Consider the following 20,352-nt stretch of genomic DNA (forward strand, 5'->3'; position numbering starts at 1 on the left):
AAAATTTGCAACTTTTTTTTCAACAAAATTTCGATTTTTTTGCATTTCTACATGTTATAAGTGATTTCCAACAAAAAAAAACATGCCAAAATTATAATTGCGGCTGATTTTGGAACTTCAGGTGGATATACCCACGTAAAATCAATTCCTGTCTCAAGGAATCTAGTTATGACGAATGAATTGAGTATGTAAAAGTTAAAAGTAAAAGGGAAAGTTGCAAACTATAACTCTGTGAGCACTGTTGACGTCAAATTGAATGAATAGGATATCAGGTTCACTTAAGTAAACAGCTTGGCGTTCACTAACAGCTTGGCGGCGGAGGTTTTGCACTCGACCAAGTGCTCCCCCTCTAGTTCCCTCTGTGTCACCGTCACTTCCTTTGTCACCTGCTCGAGTCTCGCCCAACGCGTCTCCCGAATTAATTTGCCTTCACCCACCTTCATTGCAGGCCTGACAGCCGTTGCACTCCCTCTCAGCTCGTTCGCTCCCACACGTGGCGTCGCCATTACGCACTCCGTTGTCCACGCTTCACTGCACGCTATTGCCTTCATGCCCGCCTGCAGGCTTCGGCCCATTTGCTGCATCTCACCCCGCATTTTTTTCATCTCTTCTTTCATTCCGTTCTTCACCTGTTGTATATCCGCGTTCATGTTATTATTCATCCTGCACGCATTTGTTTTTATTTCGTTCATTTGTTGCGTATTTCCATCCATCTTTTCGTTCATGCCATCTATTTTTTCATTAAACTGTCGCGCATTTGTTTGCATCATCAGCATCAGCTGTGCGATGTCCGATGGCCCAAGCAGGACCGATCCGCTATTATCGGTTGTGGTTTCACTGGGGGCCGGGAAAGGGCCTTGACGAGGGAGGGGTGTGGGGTGTCATCCATTGCGGCTGCTGCCACGCCCATTTCGGGCTCCGGGTTCGTTTGTGGGGGAGGTTGCTCCTGCACAACCAGCATTTCCTGCTCGGGGATTTCATCCTGAGCCATGGATTCTAAAAATTCTACATCCATATATATCCCCGGCACCCGCTCGCCTTGAGACTCCATCTTGTTTCTCGTAAGAGATTAATTTGGCTTGCTCGTAATTTGGGGGGAAGGGGCGGGTCGCCTCGCACACCCCTCGTCCGATCCCCGTGAATTTAGCCTGGAGACGGGATAGTTTGTTTCCCGCTTGCTGACACCAGTGTTGCGAGGAGGGGGATGGGTTCGTATCCCATGACCTGACGCCAGTGTTGCGAATTCGCGCCCGCCGGCGTGCGATCGGCCACGTAACTCGAATCGCGACACGTCGCCCACCGGATGGACAATTCAGTCATGACCCTCCAGGAACTACTGCCCGGAGCCAGTCACGGGTTGGGGTTTAACCCCACCACGGTCATGCCAATTGCCCACCCGCGCACGATAGGGTTGCTCGCCAAATTCGACCTACCTTAGTACCTGCGCGAGTGGTCGACCGGGCAATTGTACCTCGCCGCAGGTCGACTTCGGACACGAACCGCTTAAGCGGTTCGTTCCGTGCTGCAGAGATAACCGAGCGGAGTTATCGTCGACCTCGACGGTTCCGATTAATTACCGGGCATTTTAAACCCACTATCAATCCCTTACGTGATGCAAGATGGAGACTCAATAAAAGGAAGGAGACGAAGCAAAGCGGGAAAACAGTTCAACAAGTAGGCACATTTATTTCACACACACGGAAGGCACGTATATACAGCCATACAATCATGCAACAAAAGCAAATGCAAGGATGCAGAGCGACAACCGAATAAAAGGGGCAATGTACAGGGACAGACACTTCGGCAGTTCTACTTATTGGACACGGCGCCACAGCATGCATTCCAAAACCCGAAAGAAAGAAAGCCACCCTCACAGGCAAGGAGGCAGACAGGTCCATAGACCAAATGTATGTAGATCCTGGATCGCCAGGTCGACGAGACCGGGAAGGTCTTAACTGCGTCCTTGTGACGCGATGGCGGGCATGCCACAATGTTCGCGCAGCTGCGCCCCGACTCCGTGCCCCTGGCGTGGTCGGCGAGCCCTCTCCGGCGTACTCCGCGTGAGCGGTTTTGTTGACACCACGTATAGGGTGGGGGAGGAATGGGCCCCCCTGGCACTATCTCAACGCGGATGGGGGGGGAAATTGCTGATGCTCAGGGAGAGGGGAATGGCTGGCTGGCTTGGACCCCGCGACGAGACGAGCGACCCCCACACCGCAACCTCGTTTTCGACCTCCGTCTCCACTTGACCCGCGCGAACTCAACTCAACTCCGCACTGAACGGAATTCAACCGAATTCTCTCCGCGAACTCCACCCAGCTCAACCCACAAGTCGCCTTGCGCTCCCGTCTTTATAGGCCTCAGGAGGAGCTTCTATGCAAATATTCGGATCAAAAAGCGATTGGAGGCGGGGCCACGCCACCCTCTGTTCAGCCATTGGTCAGGCAAAAAGGGGGAGTGAAGCCTTTTTGATCCGAATTCTGCTCGTGAAGAATCCACGTTCATCGCGCTTGGAGGCGGGGCCATATCGCCCGACGCTTGCCCATTGGACGGAGAAAAAGGGGCGTGAAGCCTTTTGGATCCGAATTTCTCCCTCGGAAAGGCTGCCATTCGCGCTCGCGGCTCGATGCGTTTGGCACCAATCGCCGAACGGGCCCTAGACTGCCCGACGTTCAGTGTTCACAGGTGGTGCGGTTGGTAGTTGTGAAGGAGAAAGGCGAAGGTGGTGGAGTCGTTGTTGATGGTGGAGATTTGGTTGTTGGGGTGGTGTTTGAGTTGTTGGCGGCTTAATGGTCGAAAATAACAATAGAGACAGAAAAATGGCTAACTCAAAGCGTCGCAGCCCGGATGAATCAGACATATTCCCTCTATACAACGGATTTGGGCTAACTGCACATGAACTTCCCGATATATCTCACCTGAGGACTCTTTATCGTGTAATGCGAATTTCCACAACTGTAACAACATTGTTACGGGTGTATGTATTATTACATGTACATATTATCAGTGTACATATTACATGTACATATTGTTTTGGGTGTACGTTTTATATGCATCTCAATCACATATATTGTTATCTCGTTCATTGTTAGTACATCTGTACAAAGCAGCTTTTGTACTTGGCATTGATGCATGGCTCATGGAAATGTCTCTTTTGGCTCTTTCAACAAATTTGTCTTTGTTCAAACATATTTCATAATTAGATTCATTACAATTACACTCAGAGGATATGACTCCGGTCGGTAAAAGCAAACATTGGCAGGCAATGACATTCTTCTCCTATTTCTCCTCCTCCTTCTCTAGCATACAATTCACTGGCTGGTAGCATGATGGGATTCAGTGTTCTTCTCAGCGATGAAGTATTTCGCTATCACCCAGCTGTCTGGTACCTGGACGCTGTCATCGGCATTCTCATTGGTCTCCTGGTTTTCTGCTATGGCACCAGGTCGATCCCTGTCCATTCTTTTGGTGTTTTTGGTTGTATGGTACTATAGGGTGGAGAGTAATACATGCCTTCTGTTCCTCCCTCTCAATCCCTCCTAAATCCTTCCCAAAGTTCGTACCTACTATCTGTGGCCAAAATTTTTCACCACAAATGAAGATGATGTCATTAATTTTATTGGATAGTGCACATATAAAATCATTGTTATCATAAATAAAAACGAATAGTCAAGAGTTAGGAAAAACAAGCTCGAATGAGCTAAGATCCTCGTCCTCTTAATGATGACGTCATAAAAACGAATATGACGTAATTGTGATGTATCAAGTTTGTGGTAAATTATCTGTGCTAATGCCCGGCTTGATTCTCGCAAACAAAATTCAAACAGCTTGCCTAGTTTCGGAGATAATGGTATCGGCGATTTCTATTAGCGGTGATATTATGACGTCAACTTTTTTTCAAGGAAGAATTTCCAAAATCGGAGATGGTTACTGCCTGGGCGTGGGCTTTCTGCATATACATGGCAAGTTTCACGAAGATCCGATGAAAACTCTGGGTTGTGAAACAAAAAATGTCAAAAAATAGGAATGACGTCATAAAAATTGATATGACGTCATAGTGATGTATCATATGTGCGGTAATTCATCTCTGCTAATGCCCTGTTCGATTCCCGCAAACAGAATTCAAAAAGCTTGCCTTGTTTGGAGATAATTTTTAGGCGTTTTCCATTAGCGGAGATATTTTGACGTCATAACTTTTTTCTTGGAGGAATTTTCAAAATCGGAGATGTTTACTGTCTGCGCAGGGTATTTTTACATATATATGCCAAGTTTCAGGAAGTTTCGATGAAAACTGTAGGCTGTGAAACAAACTAGTTTCGGAGATAATGGTATAGGCAATTTCCATTAGCGGCGATATTATGACGCTAACTTTTTTTCTCGGAAGAATTTCCAAAATCGGAGATGGTTACTGCCTGCGCGTGGGCTTACTGCATATACATGGCAAGTTTCACGAAGATCCGATGAAAACTCTGGGTTGTGAAATAAAAAATAGGAATGATGTCATAAAAACTGATATGACGTCATGGTGATGTATCATATGTGCGGTAATTCATCTCTGCCAATGCCCTGTTCGATTCCCACAAACAGAATTCAAAAAGCTTGCCTAGTTTCGGAGATAATTTTTTAGGCGATTTCCATTAGCGGAAATATTTTGACATCATAACTTTTTTTCTCGAAGGAATTTTCAAAATCAGAGATGGTTACTCTCTGTGCGGGGTATTTTTACATATATATGCCAAGTTTCAGGAAGTTTTGATGAAAACTGTAGGCTGTGAAACAAAAAGGTCCACAAGAACAACAATGTGAGTAAGACTTAGAGATCCTCCATGAGGATCTAAAAAAGTCCACAAGAACAACAACGTGAGTAAGACTTAGAGATCCTCCACGAGGATCTAAAAACGCACGAAAAATGTCTCTACAGATCTGCCTCCCTCCATTTTAAGTCCTGTATTTGTAGAGAATGGTTCTGGGAGGTAATGGCAAACCACCCAGTATAACCCTTGCCAAGAAACTGCTTTGTCAGCACTGACATTCTGAAACAGACTACTGTGCATCAGAATCAGATATAATGGTTTTTCCTCATGGAAATGCCTGGAAATGGAAAGATTCCTTTCACAAAACCTTTAAGCCTGGTGTTGGCTTTATGGTTAAGGTGACTTGTTTAAGATCTTAGGGCCCAGTCACACCTTGACGTTTTAGCCAACGTATGCCGATTTTTGAATTTTTTTTCTAAAACGCTGGCACACGTTGAATACGTTATGGGTAAGTTTTGATAACATTGAGAGCACGCTGGCATACGTCGTAGTACGTTGCCATACGTCGTTGTACGTTGGCTTTAAACGTTGTACTTTTCGGTTGTCCTCAAATTTTTTCATGCTTGAAATTTCACGACGTATGCCGGCGTATGACTCACACGTTCCGCTACGCTGGCCACAAGTTGTAGGCACGGTCTGCGATCGTTGACAGACGTCAACACATGCTACTTGTAAGTTAATCATAAGTTGAGACACGCCGAGGTAGTGTTTAGAGTACCCGAAACTTATTTCCTACCTATGATTAACGTGTTGTTGGCACGTTACGCGATCGTTGCCACACGTCGACAGACGTTACTTTTAAGTTACTCATAGGCTTAAAGACGTCGGTATAATGGATCGTCCTTGCGTCAGCGTCCACGGCCAGGACACTTATTTGCAGCGTTCTTTAAACTTTTCTTGGGCATGACGAGGATGTTCACACTTCGATGTCTAGCTTGGCTATGATTCCAATTGTCCATCGGCAGCGTCTATTTAAAATAGTCGAGTTTGAGCGTTTTAACACGTTCAGAAGAAACGTTTCAAATTTCCAAACCCCAGCGTCAAAAAAAAAACAAAACAAAAAAAAAAAACAAAGGCGAGTGACAGCAATTTAAATCGTTCATTGTAAACAATGAAACTAGCTGAGTGGTACCGTTTTAAAGTCGTTTAGTGTAAAAAAAATCCAATTGTTGAGCGCAAGCGTCTACTTTCAATAGTGGAGATGCAGCCATTTAAATCGTTGAGTGGCAGCCTATGAACCTACCCGTGGACACGCGGACGCAAGGAGGATCCATCATAACCCACACCCTCCCCCTCACACCCATCTACTACTGCCAACATGAACAAACTACTACTAATACTAATACTAATACTAATACTGATACTGATACTGATACTGTTACTGCTGGCATGGACATCGACTCAAAAAGGACTCGAAAACACTGTTGGGTTCCCCTTTTATGAACACCATTTTTATATACCAATTCCCAAAACCGCTGGGAACACGTCTTTATATGGCAGTTGTAACCTAGAAACACGTTCATTTATTTTTTTTGTCGACCGGAAGACGTCATTGGAATACGTCTACATACGTCGATGTGTGTTGGGACTACGTAAAGAATTGGTTCAAAGCACGTCAAACACAAGTTAGAAATAAGTTTCGCGTAAAAAAGACATTACCACGACGTGTTTCGACTTATGAGTAGCTTATAAGTAGCCTTTGTGGACGTGTGTAAGCGTCCACATATCGTGTGTAAAACTTATCCTCATCGCATGCGGAACGTGCGTCATACGCCGAGTACGTCGTAAAATTTTGAACATGTTCAAAATTTTACGCCGAGTACGTCGTAAAATTTTGAACATGTTCAAAATTTCTTGACGTACTCTACTTACTACGACGTATGATAGCGTATTTAGCGTTCTACTCGCGCATACCAAACTTACCCATACCGTATTCGACGTGCCCCAACGTTTTAGACACACTTTTTGTTACGTCGGCATACGCTGGCAAGATCGCCAAGGTGTGACCGCGATTTTGACCCTTCCATTTCTACGGCAGTTATGATTCGAATCGTTGTGCGTCAGCCTTTTAATAGGCTACGTCACGACATCTTCGGCGATGCGTGCAACGCGCTATGCCGAAGTTAGACTATCGTTGGGCATCGGTTGTGTAGGCCGACAACAGGTTCAGCATTCGTTGGTATAAGTTATCTATAACACAACGAAACGTTCTGTGTAGTTACCAATGCGTTATACATAAGACCAAGTCGCTATGAATACGTCCGAATCTTTAAAAAAAAAAACATCAAAAGTTCAACGTAAGCCAGCGTTTTACATACATTTTAACACGTTGCCATCGCTGGCTAAAACGTCAAGGTGTGACCGGGCCTTTAGGGTCTTGACTTTGAGCCCATGTTGTGCTGTTACGTAACTCCAGGAATAGAAGGGTGACTCAGCCTCTCGTCTTTTGGAAGTTGGTTAAATAAGGACGAGCTTACTGACAACAGGGGGCACTGCATCAGCGGCAAAGGTGAACTCCCATCAATGATACAACCAGCAGCCACAGACTGCTTCAGGATGCTGTTACAAAAACCTTACAAGAAAAGAGATTTTGATTATGAATACACATACACCTCAACATTTCTCCCTTCTTTATAAACATGAATTTGTAAGGAGGTTGCCAAACCTAGGTAGCAACTTTCATCAAAAGTGCAAAGTCCAACGATTTTTTTTTCTTGTTTTCCGCTGTCTTCAAAAAAAATTTAAACATACTTTAATCCATATTAGACTGTGTTGATGACATGACAAGAGGCAATCATTCTGTTTTTATACCATTTTGAAAATCCTCTCCAGCCGGTTCAGAGTTGGATGACTCCACCACGGTCGGGTTGGTGTTTCGCAGTTAGGGTTTCGTAGCATCACAAAGTGTTCCGTCACTCAAATGGATGTTAAGTGGGAGTCTCGTCTGATAGAATTAGTTGGTGGAGGTTAAAATAACTCACTGTGTCTTCCGCCGAATAGTGTGTGAGTTATCACCGGCATCCTGGCAATATTCCAGAATTTCCTGCCCTAACCTTTCAGGGCCACTGCATCAGCTGCAAATGTGTGTCTCAAGAAATGATGCAAACCCCACAATGACATGTTGCTTTAGAGAGAGATAGTATTTGAACTACCTTGCTTGTGTTTTTATTTCAACAAAGACTCGTGTTGGTAAATAAAGTGATCCAACATGAAGTGCATTTGTTGAAGCAACAAATCTTTTGTTGTTATTGTTCCATTAAATGAAATCCCAAGCACTGAGTAGCTGAGCACTGTCCCAATGGCTCTTATGAACTTGTCTCTTTAGAATAAATAAACCAAACTGCACCTTTTTATCATTCTTTCCTTCAAATAGAATGAGTAGAGGTGTAAAATTTTATCCCACTGCTTATATTTTCATTTGACGAATTAACTTTCAATTAAAGCTCATCACCTGGTTTATGCACGCAATTCATCCGTTACATATTGAGAAAACGAATGGTGTATATGTTACAGGTTGCTGGTGGACGTGATTCCAAAGATTCGACAGACGAGGAACTACGAGAGGATGGAATGATTGCACCAGCTCTCCACACATTCCTGTGACTCCATTTCTACACCAATTTCTCTCTCATTCTCCACATCTACTCCTTAAGACTTCTCGTTATCAGTGCCATAGTTATGAGTTTCGGCCTAAAGTCGCGAATGCCAACTTCATGATTGCATCACGGTGATTTTTCAGCATTCCTCTTACAGTACTCACTGGTTGAATCCTTGTTACAAAAAAACAGAAGCAGATTGGTGGAATTGCAGTTTTGCAGACTATTCTGGTGGATGGTTGGAAGGAAAGAGTTTATTCGAGAAGTTAAGGTAGATTTGCTCATGAGCTGTTAGGGTATTGCGAGCTGCACGTACGTGCACAATCCTGATAATTTTAGTGTCTTGAAAATACTTGTTGTCATGATCACAGAATTGTCATCAGAGTTAGTCTTGCTAATTATGTTCGTAGATTATAGTTCATTGGTATCGCTGCAAAGGGCAAGTGTGTACCAATTTGGCGTTGTAGAATCCACTGGCCAATGGAACAGTGGAAGCACTTTGAGATTTTGCTTCACTATTTAATAAATTAATTGATTTCATATACTAACGGTTTCAATGTCAGAGGGTATTGTAAATGTGTATATTTCATTGTTGTTATTAGTAGTTGGAAGTTTTAACATCACTGTAATATTGTAAATATCAAGGATAGTTGTGTTACGTAACAAAAGTGAACTTTCACACCTCGGAAGCGTTGTGGTAAATACAACAAACTTGAAGGATATAAAACGCTCAGTTGAGGATGCAAAGAGGTTAAAAACAAAACAAAACATGATCTTGGCAGATATATTAAGTTATTTGTTTCCTTTCAGCCAATGTGCAGTAAAATTGTGAGCATTTTAGTACTGTAGTTTATTATGTTTTTGTGACTTGTACACTGCTGCTCTATTTCTGTGTCGTACTTGTTGGGAAAGTAGAAATATAAAGTCAACCTCTGAAACATAATTTGCTCTCCTCCTTTCAAATGACAAGTACAATGATTCCTGCTGTGGCCATGGTGTTGGCTCTGCCGATGTAAAGGCCCTGTCACACCTTGATGTTTTCGCCAGCATATGGCAAGGTATCAAAATGTATGTAAAACGCTGGCGTACGCTGATCTATTGATGTTTTTTTTCCAGTTTTGGACGTATTCATAACGAGTTGGACGTATGCATAACGTAGTAGTAACGTACACAGAACGTTTCGATAACATATAGTTAACTTATATCAACGAATGCTGAGCGTGTTGTCGGTGTTCACAACCTATGCCCAACGAAGGTCTAACTTATGCATAGCGCGGCAGCGTATCACCGATGATCATGTGGCGTAGGCTATTAATAGGCTGTGGCTCGACGATTCAAATCATAACCGCACTAGACATCGAAGTGTCAAGCCGCTGTCACACCTTGACGTTTTAGCCAGCGTATTCCGACGTATGAAAAATTTGCCGAATACGCTGGCACACGTCGAATACGTTCTGGGTAAGTTTTGTATACGTTAAGAGCACGCTGAAGCATGCTGGCATACGTCGTAGTACGCCGAGTACGTCGACAAATTTTCAGCATGTTGAAAATTTTTCAACGTATGCCAGCGTATGACACACGTTCCGCATACGCTGGCCATAAGTCGTAGGCACGTTACGCGATCGTTGACACACGTCGACACACGTTACTTGTAAGTTACTCATAAGTCGAAACACGTCGAGGTCATGGTTAGCGTCAGTGTTCCAGACTCCCTGATTTTTTTTTTCTTCGGTATGATGGTGATGGTGACACTTCGATTTCTAGTGCGTTTATGATTTAAATCGTTGAGTGACAGCCTATTAATTATATTACATTATAACCGCACTAGAAATCGAAGTGTCAACATTACCATCATACCAAAGAAAAGAAAAAAAACCAGGGAGTCTGGAACACTGATGCTAAAGGCCCAGTCACACCTTGACGTTTTAGCTAACGTATGACGATTTCTGAAAATTTTTTCTAAAACGCTGGCACACGTTGAATACGTTATGGGTAAGTTTTGATAACATTGAGAGCACGCTGAAAAACACTGCCATACGTCGTTGTACGCTGGCTTTAAACGTTGTACTTTTCGGTTGTCCTCAAATTTTTGCATGCTTGAAATTTCACGACGTATGCCGGCGTATGACTCACACGTTCCGCTACGCTGGCCACAAGTTGTATGCACGGTCTGCGATCGTTGACAGACGTCAACACATGCTACTTGTAAGTTAATCATAAGTTGAGACACGCTGAGGTAATGTTTAGCGGACCCAAAACTTATTTCTAACCTATGATTAACGTGTTGTTGGCACGTTACGCGATCGTTGCCACACATCGGCAGACGTTACTTTTAAGTTACTCATAGGCTGAAAGACGTCGGTATAATGGATCGTCCTTGCGTCAGCGTCCACGGCCACGGCCAGGACACTTATTTGCAGTATTCTTCAAACTTTTCTTCGGCATGACGAGGATGTTCACACTTCGATGTCTAGCTTGGCTATGATTCCAATTGTCCATCGGCAGCGTCTATTTAAAATAGTCGAGTTTGAGCGTTTTAACACGTTCAGAAGAAACGCTTCAAATTTCCAAACCCCAGCGTCAAAAAACAAAGGCGAGTGACAGCAATTTAAATCGTTCATTGTAAACAATGAAAATAGCTGAGTGGTACCGTTTAAAAGTCGTTGAGTGTAAAAAAAAATCCAATTGTTGAGCGCAAGCGTCTACTTTCAATAGTGGAGATGCAGCCATTTAAATCCTTGAGTGGCAGCCTATGAATAGCAAACCCCACGTCACCGGCAAAGATAAACTGCCGCACGATATGGATAAGTTAGGCTATCGTTGGGCATAGTTTGTGAACACTGGCAACACGATAATTATTCGTTGGTATACCGTATCTATAAGTTATCGAAGCGCTCTATGCACATTATTAGTTCATTGTGCATTTCTCCAACCCGTTATGAATAGACCTAAATCGTAAAAACAAGCTATAGCTCATTGTTGAAAAAGCCCCATAAAAAATTAGCCGTGAAGAACTTCGAACAATGGTGAAAAGATGTCTCCTACCCGTGGACACGCGGACGCAAGGACGATCCATCATAACCCACACCCTCCCCCTCACACTCACCTACTACTGCCAACATGAACAAACTACTACTAATACTAATACTGATACTGATACTGTTACTGCTGACATGGACATCGACTCAAAAAGGACTCGAAAACACTGTTGGGTTCCCCTTTTATGAACACCATTTTTATATACCAATTCCCAAAACCGCTGGGAACACGTCTTTATATGGCAGTTGTAAGTTAGAAACACGTTCATTTATTTTTTTTGTCGACCGGAAGACGTCATTGGAATACGTCTACATACGTCGATGTGTGTTGGGACTACGTAAAGAATTGGTTCAAAGCACGTCAAACATAAGTTAGAAATAAGTTTCGCGTAAAAAAGACATTACCGCGACATGTTTCGACTTATGAGTAGCTTATAAGTAGCCTTTGTGGACGTGTGTTAGCGTCCACATATCGTGTGTAAAACTTATCCCCATCGCATGCGGAACGTGTGTCATACGCCGAGTACGTCGTAAAATTTTGAACATGTTTAAAATTTCTTGACGTACTCTACTTACTACGACGTATGGTAGCGTTCTTTAGCGTTCTACTCACGTATACCAAACTTACTCATACCGTATTTGACGTGCCCCAACGTTTTAGACACATTTTTCTTAGGTCGGCATACGCTGGCAAGATCGCCAAGGTGTGACCGCGATGTTGACACTTCCATTTCTACGGCAGTTATGATTCGAATCGTTGTGCGTCAGCCTTTTAATAGGCTACGTCACGACATCGTCGGTGATGCGTGCAACGCGCTATGCCTAAGTTAGACTATCGTTGGGCATCGGTTGTGTAGGCCGACAACAGGTTCAGCATTCGTTGGTATAAGTTATCTATAACACAACGAAACGTTCTGTGTCCATTACTAATGCGTTATACATAAGACCAAGTCGCTATGAATACGTCCGAATCTTTAAAAAAAAAACATCAAAAGTTCAACGTAAGCCAGCGTTTTACATAAATTTTAATACGTTGCCATCGCTGGCTAAAACGTGAAGGTGTGACTGGGCCTTAACCATTACCTCGACGTGTTTCGACTTATGAGTAACTTACAAGTAACGTGTGTCGACGTGTGTCAACGATCGCGTAACGTGCCTCCAACTTATGGCCAGCGTATGCCGAACGTGTGAGTCATACGCTGGCATATGTCGAGAAATTTCAAGCATGGAAAATTTGTCTAACAGCTCGGTGTACTACGACATATGCCAGCATACGACGACGTATGCCAGCGTGCTCTTAACGTATACAAAACTTACCCATACGTATTCGACGTGTGCCAACGTTTTAGACAAATTTTTCATACGTTGGCATACGCTGGCTAAATCGTCAAGGTGTGATAGGGCCTTAAGGGAAGATTTCAAGAAGTTCAAGATCTGGCACAGGCATTGTGTGCCTAATTGACTCGAGTGTTCATCTACTACTATATGAGCTCGATGGATGGACGATTCTTCTCGCACCTTCAGGCACATAAGGCTACTGAGGCAGTTTCGTTGACTATGGCGTACAATCCTGGACGGGTCACCACTCTGACGCAGGATACTCAACTGGCCCCTTGCAGGGTCGAACCGCACTTACATGAGCGCCATCTCACAAAAAACGGGGGTTGCTTCACGCTCTGTGGGGGCTACCTGCTGATCAACCCTCACAAAACCCTTTTTCTGCTGCTCTCACACCTCCTGGGCAGTCAGTCTTCTCCAGGGCAGGGCAGCATTCACACCAACATGATGATGGTCTTTAACATTCACACCATTTCTTTCTTTAACATTTGTGTCCCCTGTTCCAAATTTATCTCCCAACTGTTGGAGCCTATCACCATTTTCATGAACCATTCTTGTTAATTTAGGTCCCATCTCATCTCTGGTCTGTTAAATTTGGGCCCATAAATCGATCGTTAAATTTTGTTTTAATTCCTTCAATTTTGGTTTCCATTCCATCAAGTTTACTCATAGTTTTCATTTGGTTAAGCTCAGTTTCCATTCCATAAAATTTATCCAACTTGGCCTGTGCCCACATTTCCTGCGCCATGTCCTCTGATTCTGAGGAGGGGTAGGGGCTCCCTGTGACGATAGGATGGCAAGGTCCTCGATCTAATCTCCTCCCCGTTATGCCTCACCTCAGTCTCGCCTCCAATCACGTGCGTGCAAAGGTGGCATTAGTCATTTGGGAGGTCGATGCAAAATTTAATAGTGGCCCAGAGGGGCCCCTGTGAGCCCTGTCAATCTGTCATTACACTAAAATATGCATTTTTATATCCATCTGTCCGACGACTCTGATGTCGACGTATATTGTTCCTTATCAACCATTTTGTTGGAGTGTTTGCTTGCGTGCTCAAGCCACTTGGTGAGTGCTCTTCAAGTTGATTGGTAATGGAACACACCCCAAGGGTTCTGAAGGTGGGGCGATGCAAATTATCTTCATAAATGTGTACCGTGTAGTGCCGCTTCCGGTGGTGGTGGGAGAGGGTATTGCGAGTCACGCTTCATAATCCTCAATTGTATCACGAGTAAGAGGACTCCGTGTTATTCTTGCACTCGCTTAGCCTTTATTGCTTTCGACTCGACTGCAAAAGTCCGGAGGAATTCCCGTTTTATTGCCTTTTCTGCCTTGGAGAAAAATTCCATATTAATTAGGTGTTTAGATAGCAGACTGAGCATCGTTAGGAATTATACATATTTAATGTGATTATTATTGCATTTGTATACATTAAACGTAGTTATTATTCCACTTAACCTGCTTTCTCCACGAACCTCACCCCCTAATTTTGCAATAGTCTTGTTGAGTTAAACATCAGGGTAAACAGTTTTTTATTTGATTCGTTACGTGATAGTGCTTTCTTTCCTTGAGATGGACTATTCCCTTTGTGCTATGTTTATCACCACTCACAAGTTATGTTTTGTCGGCAAAGTGAGACCCCTATCCCCACCCACCTTTGAGGACCCTGTCTCAAAAGTTTATTGATCACAATCGTTTGTGTAAGGGGCCCCTCATTGTCTCGGGGCCCCATGCAATGCATGGGTTGCATGGCCCTAAAATTGCCTCTGTGTGCGTGTCACACTCTGCAATTTCATGGATGGCCACCATTTTATTTTGCTCGGTGGCTATATTTTCTTTCTCCCACATACAGTGGAAATAGGGGAAGTCTTTTAAATTTTCAATAACCAAACCAAGTGTACTTTGGGTGCACAAATTTTGGACTTCATCCTGGCAGAGTCAGATCCATGTTTCCACTCCTGACTACAAGTTTGCTGACACGGACCCGTCACACTGAAGCAATATGCTTCACAAATGGTCATATTAAAGGGAATCACACTCGAGTGGTTAGCGTGGTTTCCCCCGGTTGGAATCCAATTCCGGCTGTTCTCTTTAAGCAATCCTTTAACAAATTATATCTCCCCAGGAATTAACCAAGGCAGGCCAAAACGGTTTGGATGCATGCGAGAATGATGGTGGGTTATTGGGTGACGTCACTGAAGGAATAACAGTTTATTGAAAGGAGACTGGATGATGAAAAGGAGAATCCCGAGACGAAAAGGCAGACCAAAACAATGAATAAAGATAAAGAACTAAACACACCCAATGAACAGAAATGCACTTAATACAATAAAGAACACATGGTGCCACATGCATTCACACACTCGCACACAAAGGAGAGACCCAGGCAAGGTCTTGAAGGATATGGGTGAGCGGGACGAAGCCTGGGAAAGGACAGCATTCCAGCATAAAAGCAATAAAGGCAAAGGCGGGCCCGCTCTGCGCTGACACCACCAACTCCAGAGAAAGTTCAAGCATCCCCAGCTCTGACTAACTCGAGTTACCCCACTGGTGCAAGTCAATTGGCTTAAAAGAGAGAGCGAGGAGAGTAGCAAAGTAGAGGAGTAAAGAGCAAAGAGAAAGAAAACAAAGAGAGAGGAACACCTCCCCTGCGGCCATGCACCACGCTTTCAAAACTTCTTTTCTCATCACCCGGCACTCGCCAATGCAGTTGCACATTGCCACTCCCTTTGTGACATCATGTCAATGGGGTGTTGCCAACAGTGCCACCTGAACCAATGACATGCTACCTTGTAGCACACCGTCAAGGTTCCTTGTGATGGCCGGCACTGCACAGGACACTTTGTACTCAGAGTGTAGACCCTGAGGGGTTTATTGGGCCAAACACAAACCAAGACATCTCCAAATGCACTCCTCTCCTACTTTGCCTGGGTGCCTTGTCTGTTTTTTTTTTTTTTTTGAATGAACGCACACGAATTACACTTTCCCAAATAATGCCAATGTCAACTATGCTGCCCCTCACCATATACATACGAACAGGTCAATTTCACTCTAAAGGGTCAATGGTTACAAAAACATGTTCTCACCAACACGAACACATGGACCATGCTTACTTGACATACTACCTAATTCATACCCCCTCCAATATAATACAATCAACCAAGTGACCTCACCCTTTCCGACATCAAGCCCTGTCCATGGAGATGCAATCACTTGCCAGCATAGTTTGGTGACTTCCACACCTCATTGCCTTAAACTCTTCCGTACTTTCAGAAATATCATCTTGCGGATCAGTTATAGTAACAATCAGTTGGAACGTTTTTCAGTTCGACTGATGAGGAGCACCTTCTCTGCTCCGATTGAAAATAGAAAGTTCTCGTGGCACTGCATGTATGGCAATGTCCCCTTTGCTCTCATCAACTTCATGGCAGAAACAACGGCACAGGACTTGGATGAAACCTTTACGGAAACGTGTTGAGGTTAAGCAGTACAGCACAGGATTGATACAAGAGCTAAGGTAAAAGAAAGTTCTGGCCACAGTGTTGAGAGTCTCGTACTCCTGAAAATACTCCTTTGTCCAGGTTCCTCTTGTCCGGGTAACAACCATTATACGGCTGGCTTGGTACGGAACCCAGCACAAGGCCAGAGCACCCATCACCGTACCTAGAATGGGAAAGGATGCAACAGGTAAAACCATCATTTTGTGTTCAAAATCTGCATTTTAGTTTCTTTGAAGTTTCAACTGATCTTATAATGAATATCATTTGCAACTGTTCACTAAATTAAGTTAGTGTAAGCGATTCAAAATTTTGAAAGGGGAAACACTAATCTAACACTAACATAGTTATTCTATTACACAACTTCAGAAAAAAAAACATTTTGTTAACCTGAAAAAAATATGTAAGGATGGAATCCCCAAAGAACAATCAAACGAGGTGGGAAGGAATAACCCCACAATATACCACCACAATCCTTTTATGGATTAGCATGACGACATCTTTTGCCAATGATGTCATCATCTAGTAAATTATTTTGAGGGGCGTCCACGTGGGGAACCCACCCCCGACCCCCACCTCTCAGCGATATATCTCGTACAAGTCTCTTCCTTAGTTCCCTTAATATCCCGTCCAAAATTCCCGTTCCTTCTGTCTCCATTCAGACATTCTGTTACCCTGTTGTCCTTCACTTTTGGGGTCATCTATTTATTTTGTACGAGCAAATACAACCCGTCACTTTGCTGACAGGAATATTGAGGGGGTAGTAAGAAGGAGGGGAGGGAGAGAGGGAAGAAGGGGAAGGATAGAGGAGGGAGGTGAAGGATAAGAGGGGGAAGGAGAGAATGGGGAGGGATGAGGTAAATGGGAGGAGGGGGAAGGAGATAGGAGTGGGAGAGAGAGAGGAGGAAGGCAGAGGGGGGAGGGGTAGTACAGGATTGAACAAAATGGGGTGTGTTAAAACAGCACGTTGATAGAGAAGGGGGAGAAAGGCATGACTGTATATGCAGGCATGCTCGAACATGCATGCGTGTTCTCTGGTCGGCTCACTCTGAATCGTTCATGGTACCCAATGGGGAAGCAGTTTAAAATTCAAAATTAAACCATCAGTCCTTATCAGTTACCTCAACAGAGGCGGAGGGGTGGGGGAGTAAGGGGAGGGGAGAGGAAAGGGTGGGAGGGGACAGACAGAGGGAAAGGGGTCAGAGAGAGGGAGAGGGGTGAGAGAGGAAGAGGGGCGATTCCGGCAGTTGTGATGCCCAGCCTCTCATCCACCCGAGAAACGGCACACGCATTGATGAATAACCCTACCTGTGAAACACCGGGATGACAGTTTATTGCTGGGTCCGATTCAAACCCGGGCGAGACAGCTCAGAGCGAGTGTGCGTACCTCTCGGCTATCATGCCGTGATGTGGCGATTCATTGCTTTGCAACAACTAAAAACATTTTTAGATCCTCGTGGAGGATCTCTAAGCCTTGCTCACGTTGTTGTTCTTCATCTTCGTCTTCTTCTTCTTCTTCTTCTTCTTCTTCTTCTTCCTGTGGACTTTTTTGTTTCAAAGCCTGCAGTTTTCATCAAAACTTCCTGAAACTTGGTGTATATTGTTGCGAATTTGGAAATTTACTGCACTCAACATTCAGTAGTCCCTATAGAACAGTTATATCGGTAAGTATGTGTTTTATAGATAGCTTCCTTGCCCTTGTATAATGGGAATTAAATGTACGTTTGCTGTGCGTTATTTTAATAGTTAGGATTTTTACACCCCTTATAACAACAACAACACGCCTTCACCTCGCTTCCTCACATCGACGCCATTGTCTACGTGCGTTCGACCACGTACGTGGGCGGAGTTTCCTCGGCCACCAGAGCTCCGACTCCGCCCCGGAGAGATGGAATGTTCCCCTCGACCAATGGGAGGCTGAGACACCACAGACATCGACTTTCTCACGAACCCCGGACCAATGGGAGGCTGAGACACCACAGACATCGACTTTCTCACGAACCCCGGACCAATGGGAGGCTGAGACACCACAGACATCGACTTTCTCACGAACCCCGGACCAATGGGAGGCTGAGACACCACAGACATCGACTTTCTCACGAACCCCGGACCAATGGGAGGCTGAGACACCACAGACATCGACTTTCTCACGAACCCCGGACCAATGGGAGGCTGAGACACCACAGACATCGACTTTCTCACGAACCCCGGACCAATGGGAGGCTGAGACACCACAGACATCGACTTTCTCACGAATCCCGGACCAATGGGAGGCTGAGACACCACAGACATCGACTTTCTCACGAACCCCGGACCAATGGGAGGCTGAGACACCACAGACATCGACTTTCTCACGAACCCCGGACCAATGGGAGGCTGAGACACCACAGACATCGACTTTCTCACGAACCCCGGACCAATGGGAGGCTGAGACACCACAGACATCGACTTTCTCACGAACCCCGGACCAATGGGAGGCTGAGACACCACAGACATCGACTTTCTCACGAATCCCGGACCAATGGGAGGCTGAGACACCACAGACATCGACTTTCTCACGAACCCCGGACCAATGGGAGGCTGAGACACCACAGACATCGACTTTCTCACGAACCCCGGACCAATGGGAGGCTGAGACACCACAGACATCGACTTTCTCACGAACCCCGGACCAATGGGAGGCTGAGACACCACAGACATCGACTTTCTCACGAACCCCGGACCAATGGGAGGCTGAGACACCACAGACATCGACTTTCTCACGAACCCCAGACCAATGGGAGGCGTGAGACACCACAGACATCGACTTTCTCACGAATCCCGGACCAATGGGAGGCTGAGACACCACAGACATCGACTTTCTCACGAACCCCAGACCAATGGGAGGCGTGAGACACCACAGACATCGACTTTCTCATGAACCCCAGACCAATGGGAGGCGTGAGACACCACAGACATCGACTTTCTCACGAACCCCGGACCAATGGGAGGCTGAGACACCACAGACATCGACTTTCTCACGAACCCCGGACCAATGGGAGGCTGAGACACCACAGACATCGACTTTCTCACGAACCCCGGACCAATGGGAGGCTGAGACACCACAGACATCGACTTTCTCACGAACCCCGGACCAATGGGAGGCTGAGACACCACAGACATCGACTTTCTCACGAACCCCAGACCAATGGGAGGCTGAGACACCACAGACATCGACTTTCTCACGAACCCCAGACCAATGGGAGGCGTGAGACACCACAGACATCGACTTTCTCACGAACCCCGGACCAATGGGAGGCTGAGACACCACAGACATCGACTTTCTCACGAACCCCGGACCAATGGGAGGCTGAGACACCACAGACATCGACTTTCTCACGAACCCCGGACCAATGGGAGGCTGAGACACCACAGACATCGACTTTCTCACGAACCCCAGACCAATGGGAGGCATGAGACACCACAGACATCGACTTTCTCACGAATCCCGGACCAATGGGAGGCTGAGACACCACAGACATCGACTTTCTCACGAACCCCAGACCAATGGGAGGCTGAGACACCACAGACATCGACTTTCTCACGAACCCCGGACCAATGGGAGGCTGAGACACCACAGACATCGACTTTCTCACGAACCCCAGACCAATGGGAGGCGTGAGACACCACAGACATCGACTTTCTCATGAACCCCAGACCAATGGGAGGCTGAGACACCACAGACATCGACTTTCTCACGAACCCCGGACCAATGGGAGGCGTGAGACACCACAGACATCGACTTTCTCACGAACCCCAGACCAATGGGAGGCGTGAGACACCACAGACATCGACTTTCTCACGAACCCCGGACCAATGGGAGGCATGACATCTCAGACGGTGATCCTTCCCACGACACCCCATCCCGCAGGAGAAATGCCATATAAGAAACGCCAGGGCCTTGGAAAGAGTGTGAACGTCAGGGTTGGGCAGTGGGGTTCGAGGTGCGGGAGATCGACTCGTCTGGTCTGGTCGGCGTGGCAGTGCTCGGTCATCTCTCGTCTCGTTCACCTGGCGTCCTACGCTTTCCCTCCG

General features: G+C 45.4%; 2 protein-coding genes across 7 annotated transcripts in view; one reads left to right on the forward strand and one right to left on the reverse strand.

Moving 5' to 3' along the window:
- The window catches only part of LOC147030173 (transmembrane protein 163a-like), a 324,697-nt gene extending 315,344 nt beyond the window's left edge, over positions 1-9,353 (forward strand). For all 3 annotated transcript variants that reach the window (XM_085873962.1, XM_085873961.1, XM_085873960.1), the window contains 2 exons: positions 3,304-3,445; positions 8,328-9,353. In XM_085873962.1, coding sequence (XP_085730088.1) covers positions 3,304-3,445; positions 8,328-8,388 — 203 coding nt within the window. In that variant the 3' untranslated portion in view covers positions 8,389-9,353. The remainder of the gene's footprint in view (positions 1-3,303; positions 3,446-8,327) is intronic.
- A 5,624-nt stretch (positions 9,354-14,977) lies between these two features.
- Positions 14,978-20,352, reverse strand: part of LOC147030175 (G protein-coupled receptor 39-like) — a 48,646-nt gene continuing 43,271 nt past the window's right edge. For 2 of the 4 annotated variants that reach the window (XM_085873968.1, XM_085873966.1), the window contains one exon: positions 14,978-16,444. In XM_085873968.1, the coding sequence (XP_085730094.1) occupies positions 16,294-16,444 (151 nt within the window). In that variant the 3' untranslated portion in view covers positions 14,978-16,293. Of the gene's footprint in view, positions 16,445-18,068; positions 19,379-20,352 lie in introns of those variants that run through there. The other 2 variants (XM_085873965.1, XM_085873969.1) reach the window with 2 other exon arrangements.

The sequence above is a fragment of the Eptatretus burgeri genome, chromosome 3, assembly GCF_056783735.1.
Source record: "Eptatretus burgeri isolate ZD-2024b chromosome 3, Ebu_testis_v1, whole genome shotgun sequence".
NCBI classification, from domain to species: domain Eukaryota; kingdom Metazoa; phylum Chordata; class Myxini; order Myxiniformes; family Myxinidae; genus Eptatretus; species Eptatretus burgeri.